The sequence below is a fragment of the Oncorhynchus mykiss genome, chromosome 32 (assembly GCF_013265735.2).
Source record: "Oncorhynchus mykiss isolate Arlee chromosome 32, USDA_OmykA_1.1, whole genome shotgun sequence".
NCBI lineage: Eukaryota > Metazoa > Chordata > Actinopteri > Salmoniformes > Salmonidae > Oncorhynchus > Oncorhynchus mykiss.
The window spans coordinates 10850034-10875033 of NC_050572.1; the positions used below are offsets into that span (position 1 = coordinate 10850034).

Genomic DNA, 25000 nt, shown 5'->3' on the forward strand with positions numbered 1-25000 from the left:
TGTGTGTGTACTGACCAGGTCTAGTAGGACTGTGTGTGTACTGACCAGGTCTAGTAGGGCTGTGTGTGTACTGACCAGGTCTAGTAGGGCTGTGTGTGTACTGACCAGGTCTAGTAGGGCTGTGTGTGGTCTAGTAGGGCTGTGTGTGGTCTAGTAGGGCTGTGTGTGTACTGACCAGGTCTAGTAGGGCTGTGTGTGTACTGACCAGGTCTAGTAGGGCTGTGTGTGTACTGACCAGGTCTAGTAGGGCTGTGTGTGGTCTAGTAGGGCTGTGTGTGGTCTAGTAGGGCTGTGTGTGTACTGACCAGGTCTAGTAGGACTGTGTCTGGTCTAGTAGGGCTGTGTGTGTACTGACCAGGTCTAGTAGGGCTGTGTGTGGTCTAGTAGGGCTGTGTGTGGTCTAGTAGGGCTGTGTGTGTACTGACCAGGTCTAGTAGGGCTGTGTGTGTACTGACCAGGTCTAGTAGGGCTGTGTGTGTACTGACCAGGTCTAGTAGGGCTGTGTGTGTACTGACCAGGTCTAGTAGGACTGTGTGTGGTCTAGTAGGACTGTGTGTGGTCTAGTAGGACTGTGTGTGGTCTAGTAGGGCTGTGTGTGGTCTAGTTGGGCTGTGTGTGTACTGACCAGGTCTAGTAGGGCTGTGTGTGTACTGACCAGGTCTAGTAGGGCTGTGTGTGTACTGACCAGGTCTAGTAGGGCTGTGTGTGTACTGACCAGGTCTAGTAGGGCTGTGTGTGTACTGACCAGGTCTAGTAGGACTGTGTGTGGTCTAGTAGGACTGTGTGTGGTCTAGTAGGGCTGTGTGTGGTCTAGTAGGGCTGTGTGTGGTTTAGTAGGGCTGTGTGTGGTCTAGTAGGGCTGTGTGTGGTCTAGTAGGGCTGTGTGTGTACTGACCAGGTCTAGTAGGGCTGTGTGTGGTCTAGTAGGGCTGTGTGTGTACTGACCAGGTCTAGTAGGACTGTGTGTGGTCTAGTAGGGCTGTGTGTGGTCTAGTAGGACTGTGTGTGGTCTAGTAGGGCTGTGTGTGTACTGACCAGGTCTAGTAGGGCTGTGTGTGGTCTAGTAGGGCTGTGTGTGTACTGACCAGGTCTAGTAGGGCTGTGTGTGGTCTAGTAGGGCTGTGTGTGGTCTAGTAGGGCTGTGTGTGGTCTAGTAGGGCTGTGTGTGTACTGACCAGGTCTAGTAGGGCTGTGTGTGGTCTAGTTGGGCTGTGTGTGGTCTAGTAGGGCTGTGTGTGGTCTAGCAGGGCTGTGTGTGTACTGACCAGGTCTAGTAGGGCTGTGTGTGTACTGACCAGGTCTAGTAGGGCTGTGTGTGTACTGACCAGGTCTAGTAGGGCTGTGTGTGTACTGACCAGGTCTAGTAGGACTGTGTGTGTACTGACCAGGTCTAGTAGGGCTGTGTGTGTACTGACCAGGTCTAGTAGGGCTGTGTGTGTACTGACCAGGTCTAGTAGGGCTGTGTGTGTACTGACCAGGTCTAGTAGGGCTGTGTGTGGTCTAGTAGGGCTGTGTGTGGTCTAGTAGGGCTGTGTGTGTACTGACCAGGTCTAGTAGGACTGTGTCTGGTCTAGTAGGGCTGTGTGTGTACTGACCAGGTCTAGTAGGGCTGTGTGTGGTCTAGTAGGGCTGTGTGTGGTCTAGTAGGGCTGTGTGTGTACTGACCAGGTCTAGTAGGGCTGTGTGTGTACTGACCAGGTCTAGTAGGGCTGTGTGTGTACTGACCAGGTCTAGTAGGGCTGTGTGTGTACTGACCAGGTCTAGTAGGACTGTGTGTGGTCTAGTAGGGCTGTGTGTGGTCTAGTAGGGCTGTGTGTGTACTGACCAGGTCTAGTAGGGCTGTGTGTGGTCTAGTAGGGCTGTGTGTGGTCTAGTAGGGCTGTGTGTGTACTGACCAGGTCTAGTAGGGCTGTGTGTGGTCTAGTAGGGCTGTGTGTGTACTGACCAGGTCTAGTAGGGCTGTGTGTGGTCTAGTAGGGCTGTGTGTGGTCTAGTAGGGCTGTGTGTGTACTGACCAGGTCTAGTAGGGCTGTGTGTGGTCTAGTTGGGCTGTGTGTGGTCTAGTAGGGCTGTGTGTGTACTGACCAGGTCTAGTAGGGCTGTGTGTGTACTGACCAGGTCTAGTAGGGCTGTGTGTGGTCTAGTTGGGCTGTGTGTGGTCTAGTAGGGCTGTGTGTGGTCTAGTAGGGCTGTGTGTGTACTGACCAGGTCTAGTAGGGCTGTGTGTGGTCTAGTAGGGCTGTGTGTGGTCTAGTAGGGCTGTGTGTGGTCTAGCAGGGCTGTGTGTGTACTGACCAGGTCTAGTAGGGCTGTGTGTGGTCTAGTTGGGCTGTGTGTGTACTGACCAGGTCTAGTAGGGCTGTGTGTGTACTGACCAGGTCTAGTAGGGCTGTGTGTGTACTGACCAGGTCTAGTAGGGCTGTGTGTGTACTGACCAGGTCTAGTAGGACTGTGTGTGTACTGACCAGGTCTAGTAGGGCTGTGTGTGTACTGACCAGGTCTAGTAGGGCTGTGTGTGGTCTAGTAGGGCTGTGTGTGTACTGACCAGGTCTAGTAGGACTGTGTGTGGTCTAGTAGGGCTGTGTGTGGTCTAGTAGGACTGTGTGTGGTCTAGTAGGGCTGTGTGTGTACTGACCAGGTCTAGTAGGGCTGTGTGTGGTCTAGTAGGGCTGTGTGTGGTCTAGTTGGGCTGTGTGTGGTCTAGTAGGGCTGTGTGTGGTCTAGTAGGGCTGTGTGTGTACTGACCAGGTCTAGTAGGGCTGTGTGTGGTCTAGTAGGGCTGTGTGTGGTCTAGTTGGGCTGTGTGTGGTCTAGTAGGGCTGTGTGTGTACTGACCAGGTCTAGTAGGGCTGTGTGTGGTCTAGTAGGGCTGTGTGTGTACTGACCAGGTCTAGTAGGGCTGTGTGTGGTCTAGTTGGGCTGTGTGTGTACTGACCAGGTCTAGTAGGGCTGTGTGTGGTCTAGTAGGGCTGTGTGTGGTCTAGTTGGGCTGTGTGTGGTCTAGCAGGGCTGTGTGTGGTCTAGCAGGGCTGTGTGTGTACTGACCAGGTCTAGTAGGGCTGTGTGTGTACTGACCAGGTCTAGTAGGACTGTGTGTGTACTGACCAGGTCTAGTAGGGCTGTGTGTGTACTGACCAGGTCTAGTAGGGCTGTGTGTGTACTGACCAGGTCTAGTAGGGCTGTGTGTGGTCTAGTAGGGCTGTGTGTGGTCTAGCAGGGCTGTGTGTGTACTGACCAGGTCTAGTAGGGCTGTGTGTGGTCTAGTAGGGCTGTGTGTGTACTGACCAGGTCTAGTAGGGCTGTGTGTGTACTGACCAGGTCTAGTAGGGCTGTGTGTGTACTGACCAGGTCTAGTAGGCCTGTATGTGTACTGACCGGGTCTAGTAGAGCCGTGTGTACGTCCTCTCCGTAGCGGTTCCTCAGACAGGGCCCACAGAACTGACCTTTGCCCCCTATACACACTCCACTACGACAGACCGTCTTGGTGTCCAGAGTTTTCTGTCTGCACTGGTGACACGTGCTTCCCTGATATAGACACACACACACACACACACACACACACACATCAGATCCACATCTCTATCACAGGACAGGAGATGAGGAAACGACTGTAAAAGCCTTGCTGTGCGTGTGTGTGTGTGTGTGTGTCTTACGTGGTCCTTGTCCAGTATCTTGTCTTTGGCACGTTGCGCCACGTTGTCCAGCTCTTCCTCTGTGATTTCATCCACTGATCTCACATGGGTAATTCTCCTCTTCCTCCCGCTGCTCGCCCTCCTCTTCTTCCCGCTTCTACCCAGCTCGTCTACCTGGCGCCACACACACACACACACACACACACACACACACACAATGATCAAAGGGTGTAGAAGCACCTGCATTGATTATGAGCCGTTCTCCTGTCAGCAGCCTGGTGTTTACGCGTTGTTTACCTCCAGTAGTTTCCCGACGTCGATAGTTCTCACGGATCTGTGGTGTCGTGAAGGGGAGGTACCGCTCTCCTCCACCCCAAACTTCTCTGGCGGTCTGGCCGCACGCGATGGGTTCCTCCTCTCGCCCCCCTCACACACACCTCGTCTACGAGGGGGCGGCTTCTCACTCACACGCCTCTTCTTCTGGAACAGAACAACACCCACAACGCAACAGTCAGGACCACAACACCCAGAAGTCATGAGTCGCCTGAGAAAGTCAGCACGTTTCAGGGGGGGGGGTCAGCTTGAGCCAGACGAGGTGCAGCGTCACTAATCTATGGGATGCAAGGTGATTTACAGATTCAGTCTGATTGCAATCTAGTGGTGTCGTTCTATGAAATGAGTGATTTCCTCTCTTTGGTATTATTATAATTTGAAAACAGTTTTTACTGCCCTTTATCTCCCCAATTCCGTGATTACGATCTTGTCTCATCGCTGCAACTCCCAACAGGCTCGGGAGAGGCGAAGGTCGAGTCATGCTTCCTCCGAAACGTGACCCGCCAAGCCACGTTTCTTAACACACAACGCTTAACCCGGGAACCCAGCCCTACCAACGTGTCTGAGGAAACACTGTACAACTGACAACCAGGGTCAGCCTGCAGGGGGCCTGCTCGCCACAATGAGTCGCTAGAGTGCGATGAGCCAAGTAAAACCCGGGTTAGGGTTAGGGTTAGGGTCAAACCCTCCCCTAACCCGGAAGACGCTGGGCCAATTGTGAGCCGCCCCATGGGACTCCTGGTCACAGCTGGTTGTGACACAGCCTGGGATCCCTTTGATATTTTAAGTAGAAATTTTCCACCAATATTATATTAAATGAAGTGACCTTTAATATTAGGCCACAGGCAGGGTAGCCTAGTGGTTAAGAGCGTTGGACTAGTAACCGAAAGGTTGCAAGTTCAAACCCCCGAGCTGACAAGGTACACATCTGTCGTTCTGCCCCTGAACAGGCAGTTAACCCACTGTTTCTAGGCCGTCATTAAAAATAAGAATTTGTTCTTAACTGACTTGCCTGGTTAAATAAAGGTAAAATAAAAAATAGGCCACATGGAAAATTCAATAAATCAGATTTTTTTTAATACTTGCTAAGTGTCCCTCTGTGATTTCTAGGAAGATTTTAACCCAGGTTCTCACCAGCATTGTAAAGCCCTAGTTATTTTGTTGCTTATTATTTATTGTGTGTGATTAGTGATTCATTAAAATAAAAAAAATACAAACATTAAAATCAACCCTGTTACGTGAACTGAACTTGTGTTTTTGTTTTGTGAAATTATTCCTTCGAAATGTTTTAACAATAAATAAAACAATTGTGATGTTTGCATACAATTAGTTTTTATTTCACCTTTATTTATTTTGCCCTACCTGCCACACGACACGCTTCCATTCCCTACCTGCCACACGACACGCTTCCATTCCCTACCTGCCACACGACACGCTTCCATTCCCTACCTGCCACACGACACGCTTCCATTCCCTACCTGCCACACGACACGCTTCCATTCCCTACCTGCCACACGACACGCTTCCATTCCCTACCTGCCACACGACACGCTTCCATTCCCTACCTGCCACACGACACGCTTCCATTCCCTACCTGCCACACGACACGCTTCCATTCCCTACCTGCCACACGACACGCTTCCATTCCCTACCTGCCACACGACAAGCTTCCATTCCCTACCTGCCACACGACAAGCTTCCATTCCCTACCTGCCACACGACAAGCTTCCATTCCCTACCTGCCACACGACACGCTTCCATTCCCTACCTGCCACACGACACGCTCCCATTCCCTACCTGCCACACGACACGCTTCCATTCCCTACCTGCCACACGACACGCTCCCATTCTCTACCTGCCACACGACACGCTTCCATTCCCTACCTGCCACACGACACGCTCCCATTCTCTACCTGCCACACGACACGCTCCCATTCCCTACCTGCCACAAGGGGATTTATGGATGATTTAAGATGAAGTCAACCCTGTTACTTTATATTTGTCAGGTAACATTTTTCCCCCCTATCGTGAGACAGGAAAACATGTTTGTTTTTTAAAATGAAACATCTGCTCTTTGAAATCACAGAACGTTAACATTTTGTGAAAAAAAAAAAAAGGTTCAGTTAGTATGAATTACCAGAATCTAAAACGTGTTACTTTACTCAGAAAAGGCACCTCATTTGGTGGAATGAGCCTGTAAATTAAATCTGGAACAAACTGTAGCTCAGTCTAGCGTGCAATGTACTCACGGTAGGAGACGAGGTGACTTCAGACATGTTGGTCAGGTCAGCAAACAGCTTGGCCAACTAGGAGGACAACAACAACAACAACAACAAACCAGAAGCTGAGAAGACACGTTTAAAACACACACAATAATAACAACAAGAGACAGGAATCAGAGGAGTGAAAAAAAAAAAAGAGGTGGAAGGAAGAGGGTTTGGGTTCAGTAGTATTTCTGACTGAGGGACACGACGACCCTGGTCAAGGGTTAGAGGTCATGTACCATGGCTTTGTTCTCCTGGATGTTCTTGGCTCGTTTATTTAGAACCCGAGACTCGACCTCCATCTTCTCTTTTCCTACCGCCTCTTTTTTGGGGGGCGGTTTCTGACCCGGTGTCTCCCTCCCACTGGACTCCTGAGACAAACCCCTTTTTAGATGCAGCCTCTCATTGGTTCTCCTCTCCGGAGGGGCGGCGTTGAATGGCGCCTCCCCTTTCTGGGCAGAGAGTCTTTTTGTGGGAAACCTGAAGCAGAATTATCAGTATAATTCAAAAATGCATTTCCATCGACTGGTACTTCTAGGCTAAACAGCAAAAAGCCGGCTAACACAAACTCGGACACACAAGTACACACACCTGAAGGCGACACAGAGACTCTTCCTCTTGTGTGTGTCTGGCTCCTCCCCCTCAGAGTAGAACCCTGTGTCCTCATCACTCTCCTCCGCTATGCACTGGAACGGCAGAATGAGAGAAAAGAAGAAAGATGAGTCATGTTATAACCAAGAATCCTCATACGCACCTCCCACTGGAGAGAACAGGAGACAGAACAGGACACGAGAGACAAGAGAGAACCAGTTAGGTCTCACCATAGCCTTCGTCCTGCTTCTGGAACCCCTCTTCTCCTCCTCTTCCTCACTGAAGCCCTCAAACTCCTCCCCCTCATTGTCGGAATGGCTAAACAGACTAACCAACTCCGAAGTCACAAACTTTGACCTGAAAGACATGGCCTGGAGAGAGGGAGAGATGGAATGATTATTTAAATGGCCAACTGTAGCAGGATACAGAAACAAGGATTGCAGTGTGTGTGTGTGGGGTGTAATGATCAGCAGCTACCAACCGGCTTCCCAGAGTCCTCGGAGGCTAGGCTGTCTGACTCGCTGTCACTCAGCACTGGCACGGCGAAACCCAGGAAGTCCTCGTCGTCACTGGGACTCTCAAAGATGGCCGCCAGGGCCCTGGGGGTCTAGGGGAGGAGGGGCAACAGATTAAAAAGGGGCAATCTGCATTTGATACATACATTATTTGCATTTTCAATTACTGAAATGCACCTATTGATTCTTAAAGAATATATCTTCTAAATGCTTCATGAGCTTAGTTCAACTGTCGTACCCCATCAGAACCCAAAATATAAGCTTGTTTTACTGCAATGTTTGTAAACATCGTAAATGTAAACAAACACTATGAAGAATACGGGGTGGTAACATTAAGACCACCTGCTCTTTCCATGACAGACAGACCAGGTGAATCCAGGTGAAAGCTATGACCCCTTATTGATGTCACTTGATAAATCCACTTCAATCACTGTAAATTAAGGGGATTTCTGAGCCTTGAGACATGGCTTGTGAGGCTTTGAACGGGGTATGGTAGTAGGTGTATCGAGAATGGTCCACCACCCAAAGGACATCCAACCAACTTGACAACTATGGGAAGCATTGGAGTCCACATGGTAGAGTCCATGCCTTGATGAATTGAGACTGTTCTGAGGGCAAAAGGGGGGTGCTCATCTCAATATTAGGAAGGTGTCCTTAAATGGGGCGGCAGGGTAGCCTAGTGGTTAGAGCGTTGGACTAGTAACCGGAAGGTTGCAAGTTCAAATCCCCGAGCTGACTAGGTACAAATCTGTCGTTCTGCCCCTGATTTCATTGAAAATAAGAATTTGTTCTTAACTGACTTGCCTAGTTAAATAAAGGTAAAATAAATACATAAAATGTTCTTTACACTCAGTGTATAGCCTTAAAACATGGTTAAAACTATCATTTCGATGGCATGGATCAGCGTTGTAATACTCAAGTCCAGGACACGGAGCGAAGTCACGATTTTCATGACTCCCGTTGACTATCCGCCCGATTCCTGCTTAACAGCTCAAACAGGAAGTACCAGTGACGCGCTCAAAACGGAAGTGATCCGATGACGCAGATGCCAAACTACAGGACTGTTTCAATAGCGTAGACTAGAATATAGTTCCGGGATTCATCCAATGGCACTGAAGAGTTTACCACAGTCAACGGCTTCATAGTGTACATCGACAACGTCACCACAATAACCGTACGTACATATCCCAACCATGGAAGCCATGGATTACGAGCCTACGCACTGAGCTAAACGCTGGAGCTGACACTTTCAAGGAGTGGGACACTAATCCGGGCATTTATAATAAATCCTGTTACACCATCCAACAAGCAAAGTGTCAATACAAGAGGACTAAGATCGAAACCGGCTCTGAAGCCTGTCGGATGTGGCAAGGCTTGCAAACTATCATGGATTACAAAAAAGGAAACCCAGCAGCGAGCTGCACAGTGACGCGAGCCTACCAGACGAGCTGAATGACTTTATGTTCGCGTTGAGGTAAGCAACACTGAATCATGCATGAGAGCACCAGCTGTTCTGAACAACTGTGTGAGCACGCGCTCCGTAGCTGATGTGAATAAGACATTTAAACAGGTTGACAATCACAAGGCCGCAGGGCCAGACAGAATACCAGGATGTGTACTCAGAGCATGCGCTGACCAGCTGGCAAGTGTCTTCACTGACATTTTCAACCTCTCCCTGACCCAGTCTGTAATACCTAAATTTTTCAAGCAGAGCACCATAGTCCCTGTGCCTAAGAATGCCAAGGTAACCTGTCTAAATGACTACCGCCCCGTAGCACCCACATCTGTAGCTATGAAATGCTTTGAAAGGCTGGTCATGGCTCAAAGCAACACCAATTCGCCAACTCAGGACCCACTCCAATTCGCATACCGCCCCAAAAGATCCAAAGATGACGCAATCTCTATTGGTCTCCAGACTGCCGTTTCCCACCTGGACAAGAGGAACACCTACAGTATGTGAGAATGCTATTCATTGACTACAGCTCAGTGTTCAACACCATAGTGCCCTCCAAGCGCATCACTAAGCTAAGGACCCTGGGACTGAATATCTCCCTCTGCAACTGGATCCTGGACTTCCTGACGGTCTGCCCCCAGGTGGTGAGGGTAGGCAACAACACATCTGCCAGGCTGACCCTCAACACGGGGGCCCCTCAGGGTTGAGTGCTTAGTCCCATCTTGTACTCACTGTTCACTCATTACGCAAGGCCAGACATAACTCCAACACCATCATTAAGTTTGATAACAAAGTGGCAGTGGTAGGCCTGATCACCGACGGTGATGAGACAGCCTATAGGGAGGTCAGAGACCTGGCAGTGTGGTGCCAGAACAACAACAACAACCTCTCCCTCAACGTCAGCCCGACAAAGGAGCTGATCGTGGACTACAAGAAACAGGGGCCCGAGCACGTCCCCATTCACATCGACAGGGCTGTAATGGAGTGGATTGTGAGCTTCAAGTTCCTCGGTGTCCACATCACTAAGGATCTATCATGGTCCACACACAAACAATAGTCATGAAAAGGGCTAGACAACGCCTTTTCCCTCTCAGGAGGCTGAAAAGATTTGGCATGGGCCTGTCATGTACATTTTTTTTGTCCCCAACCTGCATCACAATGGGATTCAATGAGTTGTAGCTTCTGTTGCTAGGGCTGTTGCTAGAATTTGCAAAATTCAGACTGGATTATGTATTGAACCTAAGCTTGGCTCTATTTTACCTCGTAGTGGTCGCGAAGGAAGGAGGACACGGGGAGTCCTAGTTCTATTTCACCTCATAAGCACTCGCCCAGTCCATGCAAAATTATTACCTCAGAATTGTTCTCCAAGGATGTTGTTTTTGACGGTGACAACCTGCTGACTAACTGCTGTTTCAGAAGACTGAAAATACAATACATTTGTCTATATAAAGAAAATACTGTGAAATAGGAAGAAATGATTTAAATCTATTTTTAGATTGACATTGCTAGCTACTGTAGTTCTACTTATTTACCTCAGCCTGCCTAGTCTGCTAGCCAGACAGTTTTATTTAGCTAGATACTGTAAGTGTTACTGTTTGCATGTAGCTTGCACTTCAATGGCATCCCTCAAAAGGAGATTTCATTTGATCTTGTCAACCAGGCGAGGTACTATGAAGGCACCACTGATCTCGAAAACAGGTGCAACATTCAGAGAAATGAACTTCTATTAGATAACTGGACGGATTTAGCTATGTACAACCATTTTTCAACAAGCTAGTTGGTCATCCACATGTTGCTAGCTATACATATACTTCAGTGGAGGCTGTTGGGGGGAGGATGGCTCATAATAATGTCTGTAATGGAGTAAATGGAATGGTATCAAACACGTGGTTTCCATTTGGTTGATACCATCAGCAGCCTCCACTGATATAGTTATATGTCTGTCACATTGAGGTGTCTAGCTATAAAGTTAAACCTGATCAATCAAATGGATAGTAAGCAATTATGGTAACTAACTGCCCTTAACTAGGTGTCTTCACTAGACAGACACAGAGGGAGGGAGGGAGGGGGGGTGGGAGGAAGGAAGTGAGAAAGGATGAAAGTGAGACAGGGAGAGAGAGGAAGACAGAAAAAAACGGAGAGAAAAACAAAGCGAGAGAGAGACAGCAGTGCAAATGTACTTAGACTTGAGTATTTCAATAACTATTCTCTTCCAACTTGTTAGGCAATCATATGTTCCTATGGGGGGAGGATGGCCAGCCACATAGGAGGGGAATTATTACTAAGGAGGAGAAGGAGGCCGTGCCGACCGAGATGCATGCTGGCCATTTCGGAGTGAAACGCATGATTGCCAAAATCAACCTACGCATCTTCTGACGGGGAATTGTCAAGGAGATGGACAACTGGGCAAGTGAAATAACCTTTTGTTTATCAATCACATTCTATATATATATCTGAAATGATTATTATTTCAATGAACGTCATAATCAGAGAGCACACAATGTTTTAATTTGTCACGTTTTGCTTGAAGGTCAGTGCCCGGTCCAGCCTGCTAGAAGTTGGCGCCGGAGTTGAAGCCCATTAAAGATGTTTTACCACGGCACATGATCGGTACGTGTCCCAATTCAAATTCTGCCCTGATAGGTTGTTTTGTAATGGTTGCTTTATTTTGACCACAGCAGAGTTCAATATTATAGAATGTGCGTGTGTGTCAGTATCCTTACATGTATGAACATCTGCCTACTGTATGACACAGATACGGGTAAGAATAAAGTCATCTTCTCTCAAACACTTTAAATGTTTGGGGCGGACCTCATCGGACCCTTCACTAAATCCAGGATTGACAACAGCTGGTGGCTGACGGCGACCGACCACTTTACCAAGTGGGTGGAGCCAACAACCATTAAGGTCAGTACAGGAAGAGAACGTGCTTAACTATAAATTCCCTTCTGTAAACCCATTAAAAAAGGGTGCTTGGAACAGAACATTTATTTTTTTCATTTTGTATGATACAAAATGGGTATGATACCCATTTTGTATGATACCCATCGCCAAGGCGATGACGGACATCTGTTCTCTCGAGGTCATCGTGAGTGACCGAAGTCATGAACGCTGGAACAAGGTACAGCTGTTATAGATTATATTCTGTCACCAATGGTTTCTTTTATTTAGTTTTACAATTTGTTTTTGTATGGTACATAAATCAGACATATTTTAATATCTTACATTGTCAATAGATATCGCTTCCCCCTCCCCCTCCAGGTTTGATGAATGGACCAACCAGACCCTCAAGACTGCCATGGGCAAGTTCCTTTGATTGGTACCAGGAAGGGTGGGAGAACAACCTGAAGGTAATTCTCTTTGCATACAACAGCACCGAGTTCAGATGAGAGCTGCAGCTGTTGACTGAGAGAAACAATGCAATTGTATATACAATTATTGCATATACTGTAGTCATTCATAAACTCAGCAAAAACAGAAACTCCTCTCACTGTCAACTGTGTTTATTTTCAGCAAACTTAACATGTGTAAATATTTGTATGAACATAACAAGATTCAACAACTGAGACATAAACTGAACAAGTTCCACAGACATGTGACTAACAGAAATGGAATAATGTGTCCCTGAACAAAGGGGGGGGGGGGGTCAAAAGTAACAGTCAGTATCTGGTGTGGCCACCAGCTGCATTAAGTTCTGCAGTGCATCTCCTCCTCATGGACTGCACCACATTTGCCAGTTCTTGCTGTGAGATGTTACCCCACTCTTCCACCAAAGCACCTGAAAGTTCCCAGACATTTCTGGGGGGGAATGACCCTAGCCCTCACCCTCCAATCCAACAGGTTCCAGACGTGCTCAATGGGATTGAGATCCGGGCTCGTCGCTGGCCATGGCAGAACACTGACATTCCTGTCTTGCAGGAAATCACGCACAGAACGAGCAGTATGGCTGGTGGCATTGTCATGCTGGAGGGTCATGTCAGGATGAGCCTGCAGGCAGGGTACCACATGAGGGAGGAGGATGTCTTCCCTGTAACGCACAGCGTTGAGATTGCAGACAATGACAACAAGCTCAATCCGATGATGCTGTGACACACAGCCCCAGACCATGACGGACCCTCCACCTCCAAATCGATCCCGCTCCAGAGTACAGGCCTCGGTGTAACGCTCATTCTTTCGACGATAAACGCGAATCCGACCATGACACCTGGTGAGACAAAACCGCGGCTCGTCAGTGAAGAGCACTTTTTGCCAGTCCTGTCTGGTCCAGCGACAGTGGGTTTGTGCCCATAGGCAACATTGTTGCCGGTGATGTCTGGTGAGGACCTGCCTTATACAACAGGCCTACAAGCCCTCAGTCCTGCCTCTCTCAGCCTTTTTGCAGACAGTTGAGAACAGGCAGAACATCCCACCCACACGGTAACCACCTCCTCAATATTCCACACACCAGAATTCCATTTTTTTAAGTCTACGATTGCCATGTGAGTGTACAAAAAAAACAAGAAATCTGTGAAAATAAATTAATGACAACTCTGCCAAAAAACATCAAAGTTTATATATGAAAATCTTAAATATTGCCAGGTTGGTTTTCACAGCTGTTTCACAGTGTTCATTATTGTAATGTATCCTTTTATGGTATTTATTTGTTGCACATTATTCATTGTTGTTTCCTAAAGACCTACAATATCTATCTATATCTATCTATCTTATCTATATCTATATCTCTATCTCTCTATATCTATCTATCTATCTATCTATATTCATTCAACCACAAGGGTGTATTAATGGGCTGTATTAATGGGCTGTATTAATGGGCTGTATTAATGGGCTGTATTAATGGGCTATGCGAGATAGAACAAAAATAAATCACAATAGCAGACAACTGAATTGATATTATTTCGCTACACTCACATTAACATCCGCTAACCATGTGTATGTGACAAATAAAACATTTGACTTGATTTAACATTTGATTTGTGTAGATAAGGGAAGGTTAAAATAAAATCATGATTTGCATATGAATGGAGTGGAAATTAGCTGACTTTGTAAGGTGAGTAACTTCACACATTGGCTAACCGGGCTATCTGCATCGTGTCCCACCACCCGCCAATCCCTCTTTTTACACTTCTGCTGCTCTCTGTTTATCTTATATGCATAGTCACTTTAACGATATCTACATGTACATACTACCTCAATAAGCCTGACTAACAGGTGTCTGTATATAGCCTTGCTACTCTTTTTTCAAATGTCTTTTTACTGTTGTTTTATTTCTTTACTTACGCACACACACACACACACCTTTCTTTTTGCACTCTTGGTTAGAGCCTGTCAGTAAGCATTTCACTGTAAGGTCCACCTACACCTGTTGTATTCGGCGCACGTGACAAATAAACTTTGATTTTAATTTAATGTATCAAGCAGATGACATGTTTTCTTTGCCATTGGATTTCATGTTGTAATGTTAACAAGGTACCCAACAGTAGTTTGAAGTAATGTTTTCATTTTATTAGCTAAACAAAACTTGTTTAAAACAGCGTAATTGTCACAGCAACGGGCCTTGTTTGCATAGCAATGATGAAAAGAACGTCATTATGGCTGTAATGATCTCCACAATTCTAATCATTAGGTCATCACACCGTTGATATAGCAACGGACGCTAATAGTTTATCGGATCTCATTGTGATGCAGAGTGGGACACTTTTTGGCCAGGGGACATTATTTGCCATGACAGGCCCTCAGATCCTCAAAAAGTTCTACAGCTGCACCATTGAGAGCATCTTGACTGGCTGCATCACCGCCTGGTCTGGCAACTGCTTGGCATCTGACCGCAAGGCGCTACAGGGGATGGTGCAGATTGCCCAGTACATCACTGGGGCAGAGCTTCCTGCCATCCAGGACCTCTATATCAGGCAGTGTCAGAGGAACGCCCTAAAAATTGTATAAGCCCCCCAGGTCATAGACTGTTCTCTCTGCTACCCCACAGCAAGCAGTACTGATGCACCAAGTCTGGATCCAACAGGACCCTGAACAGCTTCTAATCAAATCAAATTGTATTTGTCACATACACATGTTTAGCAGATGTTAATGTGAGTGTAGCGAAATGCTTGTGCTTCTAGTTCCGACAATGCAGTAATAACCAACGAGTAATCTAGCTAACAATTCCAAAACTACTACCTTATACACACAAGTGTAAAGGGATAAAGAATATGTACATAAAGATATATGAATGAGTGATGGTACAGAACGGCATAGGCAAGATACAGTAGATGGTATTGAGTGCAGTATATACATATGAGATGAGTATGTAAACAAAGTGGCATAGTTAAAGTGGCTAGTGATACATGTATTACATAAAGATGCAGTAGATGGTATAGAGTACAGTATATACGTATAGATATGAGAAATAATGTAGGGTATGTAAACATTATATTAAGTAGCATTGTTTAAAGTGGCTAGTGATATATTTTACATATATATCACCTCAAGCCATAAGACTGATAAATAGTTAAATAGCTAACCAAATACCTACCTGGACTATCTGCACTGACCCTTATTGCACTAAGTTCTCTCATCACAGACACTGCTGCTAATGTTTATTATGTCACTTTACTCATAGTTCTATGTAAATATCTACGTCAATTACCTCGTACCCCTGCACATCCACTTGGTACTAGTACCCAGTGTATACAGCCAATCTATTATTATTATTATGTCACTTTACTCCTAGTTCTATGTAAATATCTACGTCAATTACCTCGTACCCCTGCACATCCACTTGGTACTAGTACCCAGTGTATACAGCCAATCTATTATTATTATTATGTCACTTTACTCCTAGTTCTATGTAAATATCTACGTCAATTACCTCGTACCCCTGCACATCCACTTGGTACTAGTACCCAGTGTATACAGCCAATCTATTATTATTATTATTATGTCACTTTACTCCTAGTTCTATGTAAATATCTACGTCAATTACCTCGTACCCCTGCACATCCACTTGGTACTAGTACCCAGTGTATACAGCCAATCTATTATTATTATTATTATGTCCTTTTCTATTATTTCTCTATTTTCTTTCTCTCTGCATTGTTGGGAACGGCCCGTGTGTACGCATTTCACTGCTAGTCTATTGTTTAGAAATATGTGACGAATACAATGCGATATGTCCGGTTGAGACTTGTCAAAAAAAATACATCTTATGCATAATTTAGCATACTAGCTACAACAGCAAATGTTAGATAGCTGTATTATCTATGTAGCCTTACAAATGTGCAACAGTGTAATAAAAAAAAAAATGGTTGGACCGCAGCTTTTAGCACTAACTTACCAAGGAACTCGTGACTCGAGTATAAAAGACTCGGACTGGAACACTAAGGACTCGACTCCATCACTGGCATGAATGTTAAAAGTCCTTGCATCATAGCGCTGTCTATGATTTTAAGAGAGGTTAACTTTCTTCAGCCCCATCCCTCAGCTTTTTAGCGAAACACGGGCAGAGTACGCTTTTATTGTTTGAACTGATTATTGACGCTTTAAATCCAGACACTTAAAATGAACTTCCTATAAAATATCCTATAGATCGGTGATAAAGCGACACTGTAATAGATAATAGCCTTTTCACACTGGCGTACAGAGAGCACTGCCATACTGTGCTGGCTCTGATCTCGTTAGAATATGGAACACTCCAGAAAGTAGTCTGATGATGGACAGGTGATCAGGCCATTACAGAGCAGCGGCATCGTAGTGTGAATGAGAGTGGCCCACTAACAGAAGGTAAACAGTGGACCAAATGTTTTCCAATGCCATTTTCACATTAAAATACTGTAGCACTGATAGCTAGCTATGACACAGGCTATCAAAACTTCATTTTATGAAATTCGCAACTGGACATTTAATGACATAATTTAGCCTGTTCCTTAGTTTTGGTCCAAAGTGGAGCAGATGGCCTTCGGTCCCTGGATTGGACTATACCACCAAGACGTATCATGTGTATAGCTATTTCCCCAGTGTTTTAGCTAAACGGGACGATATAAAAGTTGCAACTGTTAAACATAACTTACCTTTGTTGATAACAGCATTTTAACTCGTTTGAGAGACGGCTTTTCTTTCTCTCAGAAGTCATGCAGTTCACTCAACAAAATCAATGAATGAATGGTTTTAAAAAACAACACCAGTTCAGGTACTTGTCTCAAAAAGCAGGGGAGTAGTTGAGTTTCGAGTTTAGTTCAAATATGTTTCCAGGCTTAATAATTTATTTTTGTGAGCCCAGAATATTGGAATTGTATGTAGAAGTCGTTAGAAAACGACAGTGAGAGTGAATTGAGTTGTATTATGATTACAATGAGTTTCTGCTCTGAGTATCTTTATAACTCCCCCCGGATACAGAATGGAACAGTCCGAATCCCGCCCTCTCCACAGTTTCGCGGCAAAAATACCATGTGGGCCTAACAGAACCACACCACAGATTTTTAATAACTAACCCATTGTCATTGCTCCATCTGTGACCACACTGTCTAACCTTTTTTTACGTTCTGTTCTTGTAACAAATAAAGTAACAGCTGTACTGCACGTGCTGTCTGTCTGCAATAAGTAATATCAAAGACAGTGCATGATTGTAGCAAAATTGCATCTAGGCCTAATTGCTTTTGGATCAGAGTACATTAAGACTACATTAAACAAATCTCTGTCATGCTACAACAAATATTTATTATCTTGTGATGATGTTTGGTATTATTGCCTTTTGGGTTTATTTTTAAAAGTGACTAGGAACATAATCTTATTTTTAAAAAAGTATTCCATAGTGCAGAAACTACATTCTCTCTCCACTACGCCTCCCTCCTTATCCTCCTCCCCCATGCCTCCCTCCTTATCCTCCTCCCCCACTCCTCCCTCCTTATCCTCCTCCCCCATGCCTCCCTCCTTATCCTCCTCCCTCCTTATCCTTCTCCCCCACTCCTCCCTCCTTATCCTCCTCCCCCACTCCTCCCTCCTTATCCTCCTCCCCCATGCCTCCCTCCTTATCCTCCTCCCCACTCCTCCCTCCTTATCCTCCTCCCCCATGCCTCCCTCCTTATCCTCCTCCCCACTCCTCCCTCCTTATCCTCCTCCCCCACTCCTCCCTCCTTATCCTCCTCCCCCACTCCTCCCTCCTTATCCTCCTCCCCCACTCCTCCCTCCTTATCTTCCTCCCCCACTCATCCCTCCTTATCCTCCTCCCCCACTCCCCCCTCCTTATCCTCCTCCCCCACATCTCCCTCCTTATCTTCCTCCCCTACGCCTCCCTCCTTATCCTCCTCCCTCCTTATTCCTCCTCCTCCCTCCTTATCCTCCTCCCCTACGCCTCCCTCCTCCCTCCTTATTCCTCCTCTCACACTCCTCCCTCCTTATCTTCCTCCCCCACTCCTCCCTCCCACTCTTTTTCTCTACTCTTCCTCTCTCATATATTCACAGAGCCAGTGACCAGCGACACAATGTTTAATATGACATAAAACCTATAATTTATTCATCATCTCAAGTAAAACTTTTATGTAGTAAAACGCTCTTTAGAAAAGACGAGTGGCTTCAGCAGTTAGGGGCATATTGCTCTGTGTTTCTCTTTTCCCCTAAAGGTACACTCAGCAATAAGGCATCATATACAGCGGGGAAACAGAAACAATAACAACAACAAAAACAACAGAATTCAAATCTCCTCAAGGGAAGGCACAACTTGGAGACAATAGTTGCAGAGCCAACAGTGGCAGCATTGAATTCTGTTGATGATGATGTTGCTATAAGCAGTTGACCCGATCCTTTATGATGTCATATTGGGGAGTCTACTTGTAAACAGATAAATAATAACATCTCAAACATCATAATAATAATCATAATAATAATAATAATAATAATAACATTATAGCAGCGTTTCCCATCTATTTTCTCTGGCCTCCCCTAAACGTTTCACATTTAACCCTGAACTGGCATACCTGATTGAATTAGTTAAAGGGTGGATGATTAGTTGACTAACTGAATGTGGTTGGCAGTTTAGGGTTAAAACTAAAATGTGAAATATCTGCCAGTACCCGAGGAAAGGGTTGGGAAACCCTACATTATAGTAATAACATTATCCATATTAACAAGTCAACAATGTTACAGAAGAATAAAGCCTTATAGCAAATCTGAAATGGCACACTATTCCCTGGCTTATATAGTACACTACTTTTAACCAGAGCTCCCTAATTCCCTATAATATAGTACACTACTCTGACCAGGGCCACATGGGTTCTGGTCAAACGTAGGGCATTATAGAATAGGATCTGTGGTCTTGCATTGTGATCTCATGGGGTCGTCACGTCATGCAAAACACAACAACATTCTTTAAAACAGAACTTTACATCGTCATGACCACGGCAAGAAAACAACAACAAAACTCTCTTTTTCATTGGTTCTTTTTTTTCTCCCTCTGTTGCCCCTCCCCCCATTTTGACATCACACAGGACAGTAACAATCATTTCCTTGTCTCCTGTTTTAAACATTCCAGCATTTCAGCTCCAACTTCAAACCTTTGTATACACAATGCACTATCTTTACACATCTCACCGTTACCCTGTATAGCTTTACACTTTTATTATTGTCTTTCTACAGCTGCCGTCTCATCTGGCACACAGGACCGTCACAGTCTGTCTCCTTTAGAGAAACATAAATACAGTCACTATCACAATAAATAGTCCTATAGCAGTGCTGCCCTGCTCCTAAACACCTGAATACTGTAGATACATGTGCATGTACTAGTGTGACTACGCCAAGCCTTAACAGAGTAATGTTCTAGATCAGTCAGTGTGACTACGCCAAGCCTTAACAGAGTAATGTTCTAGATCAGTCAGTGTGACTACGCCAAGCCTTAACAGAGTAATGTTCTAGATCAGTCAGTGTGACTACGCCAAGCCTTAACAGAGTAATGTTCTAGATCAGTCAGTGTGACTACGCCAAGCCTTAACAGAGTAATGTTCTAGATCAGTCAGTGTGACTACGCCAAGCCTTAACAGAGTAATGTTCTAGATCAGTCAGTGTGACTACGCCAAGCCTTAACGGGGTAATGTTCTAGATCAGTCAGTGTGACTACGCCAAGCCTTAACGGGGTAATGTTCTAGATCAATCAGTGTGACTACGCCAAGCCTTAACGGGGTAATGTTCTAGATCAGTGTAAAATGCATTGACTGGGATTAAACCCAGGCCACGTTGCTTAGTGAAATCTGTGTGTAACAGGCATTGAAATAACAGAACAATCTCTTCAGTCAGTAAAAGTGTAACAACAATATAATAACTCTCTATAATACCATGTTATAACATCTAATAACAATGTGTAATGTTATGACCTTTTATGGTATGGCAGGACCAGGCTTTGTTGCTACTATGGAGACATGTGAAAAGCTGTGCCTGTGTATAGCCCAATATGGCATCTCTTTCCCATCTGGGCATTTGGCACTGTAACATCCAGAGGCTCACCATGTGGCCTGAACACACACAGTACACATCTACTGTATGTCTACTCTGTCCATATATACACACACACTGTACATTTAGACCATCCATTAATATCTGCAGTCACATGACCGTTTCCCTTACCGAGGATCCTCAATACAGTGAAACTGACTGTTCATTTCAGAGCAGAAACAGAACAACACGCAGTCTCAGTAACTGGAGAGTAGCTTAACAACTGTAGAACACCACAGAACAATAACGGATGGCGGCCTGTCCTCTTCAAAGGCTTTGTCATCCGTCAACGTTTGACCCTCACAGAAAAACAATCTGAATTTAGGTTTTGCCAGATATTCATTTTCAGTCTGAATGCCGCCTCAGTGTGCAGCTCTGTGGTTGGCTGGCTGAATCAGTCTTCTGAAGTGTGGTTGGCTGGCTATTTCAGGATGTTGAACTGTGATTGGCCGAGAGACAGTGGCTCGCATGGCACCTTTGATACAGGAAGTGTATTTTCTGTGGTTCTGTGGAGGTCAAAAGTTCCTCTGGGAGTGTGTGTGTGTTCAGGCGCGTGGCTCCAGTTTGTGTGACAGTTGAAAGAGTGTCTGTTGATTGTCGATGATGTGTAAGTGGTGAACACTCGCCCTGACCTCAGGATTGTCGCTGCCCACCACCTCGTTACCTAGGAGACAGACACACAGATCAGGTATATACAGTATATATTAACACAGACGCACAAACACACAAACAAACAAACAAACACACGCACACAACATACCCAGTTGGTCACTTTGGCAGTGGCGAATCAGACGCACTATGTCGGCGATCATGTGCTGAGGGGGTCAGGGCATACAAGAGAGTCAGTCACCAGGGTAACGGTTATAACACACAGACAGATACACACACACACGCACACGCACACGCACACGCCTCACCAGTTTCTGGAAGTTCACCAGGTTGTCCTGAAAGGTTTTGTTTCCCTCGTGGATGAAGGTGATGTCTTTCAACAGCAGGGGCATGAAAGGGATCTTAGGAGGCTTCATCTTCTTGAAGGCATCTCTGTAGGCTTTATGGTTCAGAGACGGGTCCTGGAGAGAGAGAGAGACAGAGACAGAGAGGGAGAGGAGACAGAGAGAGGAGACAGAGACAGAGAGAGAGAGAGACAGAGACAGAGACAGAGAGGGAGAGGAGACAGAGAGAGGAGACAGAGACAGAGAGAGAGAGAGAGAGAGGAGACAGAGACAGAGAGAGAGGAGACAGAGAGACAGAGACAGACAGACAGACAGAGACAGACAGAGACAGAGAGAGGAGGCAGAGAGAGAGAGGAGACAGAGACAGAGAGAGAGAGAGAGAGGAGACAGAGACAGGAGACAGAGACAGAGAGAGGAGACAGAGACAGAGAGAGAGGAGACAGAGAGACAGAGACAGACAGACAGACAGACAGACACAGACAGAGACAGACAGAGACAGAGAGGAGACAGAGAGAGAGAGGAGACAGAGACAGAGAGAGAGAGAGAGGAGACAGAGACAGAGAGAGAGACAGAGACAGAGAGAGAGAGAGAGGAGACAGAGAGAGGAGACAGAGACAGAGAGAGGAGACAGAGACAGAGACAGAGAGAGAGACAGAGAGAGAGACAGAGATGGAGACAGAGACACAGAGAGAGGAGACAGAGATAGAGACAGACAGAGACAGAGAAGTTAGGGTTAGGAGTCAGGTCAGAGGTTTGGCTTAGGGTTAGGAGTCAGTGTAAGGTAAGGGATTTCAGGTCAGGTTTGGGTTAGGAGTCAGTGTAAGGTAAGGGATTTCAGGTCAGAGGTTAGGGTAATGTGGATTTGAACTGAAAGGCTGTTACACCATTAGCCTTGACATTTGTTAATTCATTTGTTAAGTCTTCCTAACTATTTTCCACCAGCTTTGTCAAGAAGAATATGACTTTAATAAACCAATGAGAATGAGTCTTACTGTGATCAACTCCAGTTCGGAGAAAATCTTCTTGAATTTCCCTGGAACCTTCTGAACGTAAACAGAGGGAACAGAGTTACACACCCACAGCCACACCCACAGCCACACCCACACAGCCACACACACAGCCACCCCCACAGCCACACCCACAGCCACACCCATAGCCACACCCACACCCATCCCCACAGCCACACCCCCACACACACACTTTTTCTGTCTGTCTCCCTTACCTCCCAGGTTATATTGAGTCTACTGACAGCTGCAGTGTTTAGTCCCATGATGATGGCAAATGCTGAGTTCAGGTTCCTCTGGGCCTTACAGCTGAACAACACAAAAGAGGAATTACACAGAGCCTTCAGAAAGTATTCACACCTGTTGTCTTATTCCACATTTTGTTGTCTTACAGTCTGAAATCAAAATGGATTAAATAGATTTTTTCTTGGGTATGACGCTACAAGCTTGGCACACCTGTATTTGGGGAGTTTCTCCCTTTCTTCTCTGTAGATCCTCTCAAGCTCTGTCAGGTTGGATGGGGAGCGTCGCTGCACAGCAATTTTACAAGTCTCTCCAGAGATGTTCGATCGGGTTCAAGTCCAGGCTCTGGCTGGGCCACTCAAGGACATTGAGAGACGTGTCCCGAAGCCACTCCTGCGTTGTTTTGGCTGTGTGCTTAGGGTTGTTGTCCTGTTTTAAGGTGAACCTTTCTCCACAGAGGAACTCTGGAGTTCCAAGAGACCAAGACCCTTCTCCCCCGATTGCTCATTTTGGCCGGGTGGCCAGCTCTAGGAAGAGTCCCGGTGGTACAAAACGTCTTCTATTAAAGAATGATGGAGGCCACTGTGTTCTTGGGGACCTTCAATGCTGCAGACATTTTTTTTGGTACCCTTCCCCAGATCTGTGTCTCGACACAATCCTGTCTCGGAGCTCTACAGACAATTCCTTCGGCATCATGGTTTGGTTTTTGCTCTGACATGCACTGTCAACTGTGGGACCTTATATAGACAGGTGTGTGACTTTCCAAATCATGTCCAATCAATTGAATTTACCACAGGTGGACTCCAATCAAGTTGTAGAAACTAGATGTAGATGTACCTGAGCTCAATTTCAAGTCTCCAAAAATGTCTAAAAACCTGTTTTTGCTTTGGCCCTATGGGTTATTGTATGTAGATTTATGAGGGAAAAAATAAATGTCATACATTTTAGAATAAGACTGTTACTTAACAAAATGTGGCGTCTGAATAGTTTCTGAATGCACTATACACACAATACCCCGTAATGACAAAATTAAAACATGTTTTTATAAATGATTGCTAATTTATTGAAAGTGAAATACAGAAATATATAATACCCAGAAAGACTCACAGCTGTAATCGCTGCCAAAGGGGATTCTAATGTATGTATTCAGCACATGATCGCCGACATAGTGCGTCTGATTGGCCGCTGCCAAAGGGGATTCTAATGTATTTATTCAGCACATGATCGCCGACATAGTGCGTCTGATTGGCCGCTGCCAAAGGGGATTCTAATGTACTTATTCAGCACATGATCGCCGACATAGTGCGTCTGATTGGCCACTGCCAAAGTGGATTCTAATGTATTTATTCAGCACATGATCGCCGACATAGTGCGTCTGATTGGCCACTGCCAAAGGGGATTCTAATGTATTTATTCAGCACATGATCGCCGACATAGTGCGTCTGATTGGCCACTGCCAAAGCGTCCAACTGGGTATGTTGTGTATTCACACCCCTGAATAAATACATTAGAATCCCCTTTGGCAGCGTCTCTAAGAGTGATTACAGCTGTGAGTCTTTCTGGGTAAGTCTCTAAGAGTGATTACAGAGTGATTACAGCTGTGAGTCTTTCTGGGTAAGTCTCTAAGAGTGATTACAGCTGTGAGTCTTTCTGGGTAAGTCTCTAAGAGTGATTACAGAGTGATTACAGCTGTGAGTCTTTCTGGATAAGTCTCTAAGAGTGATTACAGAGTGATTACAGCTGTGAGTCTTTCTGGATAAGTCTCTAAGAGTGATTACAGAGTGATTACAGCTGTGAGTCTTTCTGGGTAAGTCTCTAAGAGCTTTGTACACCTGGATTGTACAATATTTGCCCATTATTCTTTATACAAATTCTTCAAGCTGTGTCAAGTTTGTTGTTGATCATTGCTAGACATTTAGTATTTATTATAGATCCCCACCATTTATTATAGCATGACTCTTCACAGTCCTCGCTGTTCCATAAAGTGTGTTTTTATCTTTTTAAAAAATGATCTGATTTTACTGCTTGCACTTGATGTGGAATAGAGTTCCATGTAGTCATGGCTCTATGTAGTACTGTGGAATAGAGTTCCATGTAGTCATGGCTCTATGTAGTACTGTGGAATAGAGTTCCATGTAGTCATGGCTCTATGTAGTACTGTGGAATAGAGTTCCATGTAGTCATGGCTCTATGTAGTACTGTGGAATAGAGTTCCATGTAGTCATGGCTCTATGTAGTACTGTGGAATAGAGTTCCATGTAGTCATGGCTCTATGTAGTACTGTGGAATAGAGTTCCATGTAGTCATGGCTCTATGTAGTACTGTGGAATAGAGTTCCATGTAGTCATGGCTCTATGTAGTACTGTGGAATAGAGTTCCATGTAGTCATGGCTCTATGTAGTACTGTGGAATAGAGTTCCATGTAGTCATGGCTCTATGTAGTACTGTGGAATAGAGTTCCATGTAGTCATGGCTCTATGTAGTACTGTGGAATAGAGTTCCATGTAGTCATGGCTCTATGTAGTACTGTGGAATAGAGTTCC

General features: G+C 45.5%; 2 protein-coding genes across 5 annotated transcripts in view; both read right to left on the bottom strand.

The window, feature by feature from the left end:
• LOC110487913 (cell division cycle-associated 7-like protein) overlaps window positions 1-17108 on the bottom strand; it is a 23210-nt gene extending 6102 nt beyond the window's left edge. The window contains exons 1-9 of one of the 2 annotated variants that reach the window (XM_021559831.2): window positions 16849-17108; window positions 7302-7427; window positions 7051-7191; window positions 6821-6915; window positions 6469-6709; window positions 6215-6271; window positions 3930-4112; window positions 3654-3806; window positions 3376-3525 (exon numbers count right to left, since the gene is read on the bottom strand). In XM_021559831.2, the coding sequence (XP_021415506.2) occupies window positions 3376-3525; window positions 3654-3806; window positions 3930-4112; window positions 6215-6271; window positions 6469-6709; window positions 6821-6915; window positions 7051-7191; window positions 7302-7427; window positions 16849-16866 (1164 nt within the window). In that variant the 5' untranslated portion in view covers window positions 16867-17108. Of the gene's footprint in view, window positions 1-3375; window positions 3526-3653; window positions 3807-3929; window positions 4113-6214; window positions 6272-6468; window positions 6710-6820; window positions 6916-7050; window positions 7192-7301; window positions 7428-16115; window positions 16428-16848 lie in introns of those variants that run through there. The other variant, XM_036971563.1, reaches the window with a different exon arrangement.
• A 1153-nt stretch (window positions 17109-18261) lies between these two features.
• Window positions 18262-25000, bottom strand: part of LOC110487912 (rap guanine nucleotide exchange factor 5) — an 84181-nt gene continuing 77442 nt past the window's right edge. For 2 of the 3 annotated variants that reach the window (XM_036970893.1, XM_036970892.1), the window contains exons 21-25: window positions 22433-22523; window positions 22203-22253; window positions 21175-21327; window positions 21018-21072; window positions 18262-20921 (exon numbers count right to left, since the gene is read on the bottom strand). In XM_036970893.1, coding sequence (XP_036826788.1) covers window positions 20803-20921; window positions 21018-21072; window positions 21175-21327; window positions 22203-22253; window positions 22433-22523 — 469 coding nt within the window. In that variant the 3' untranslated portion in view covers window positions 18262-20802. The remainder of the gene's footprint in view (window positions 20922-21017; window positions 21073-21174; window positions 21328-22202; window positions 22254-22432; window positions 22524-25000) is intronic. The other variant, XM_036970894.1, reaches the window with a different exon arrangement.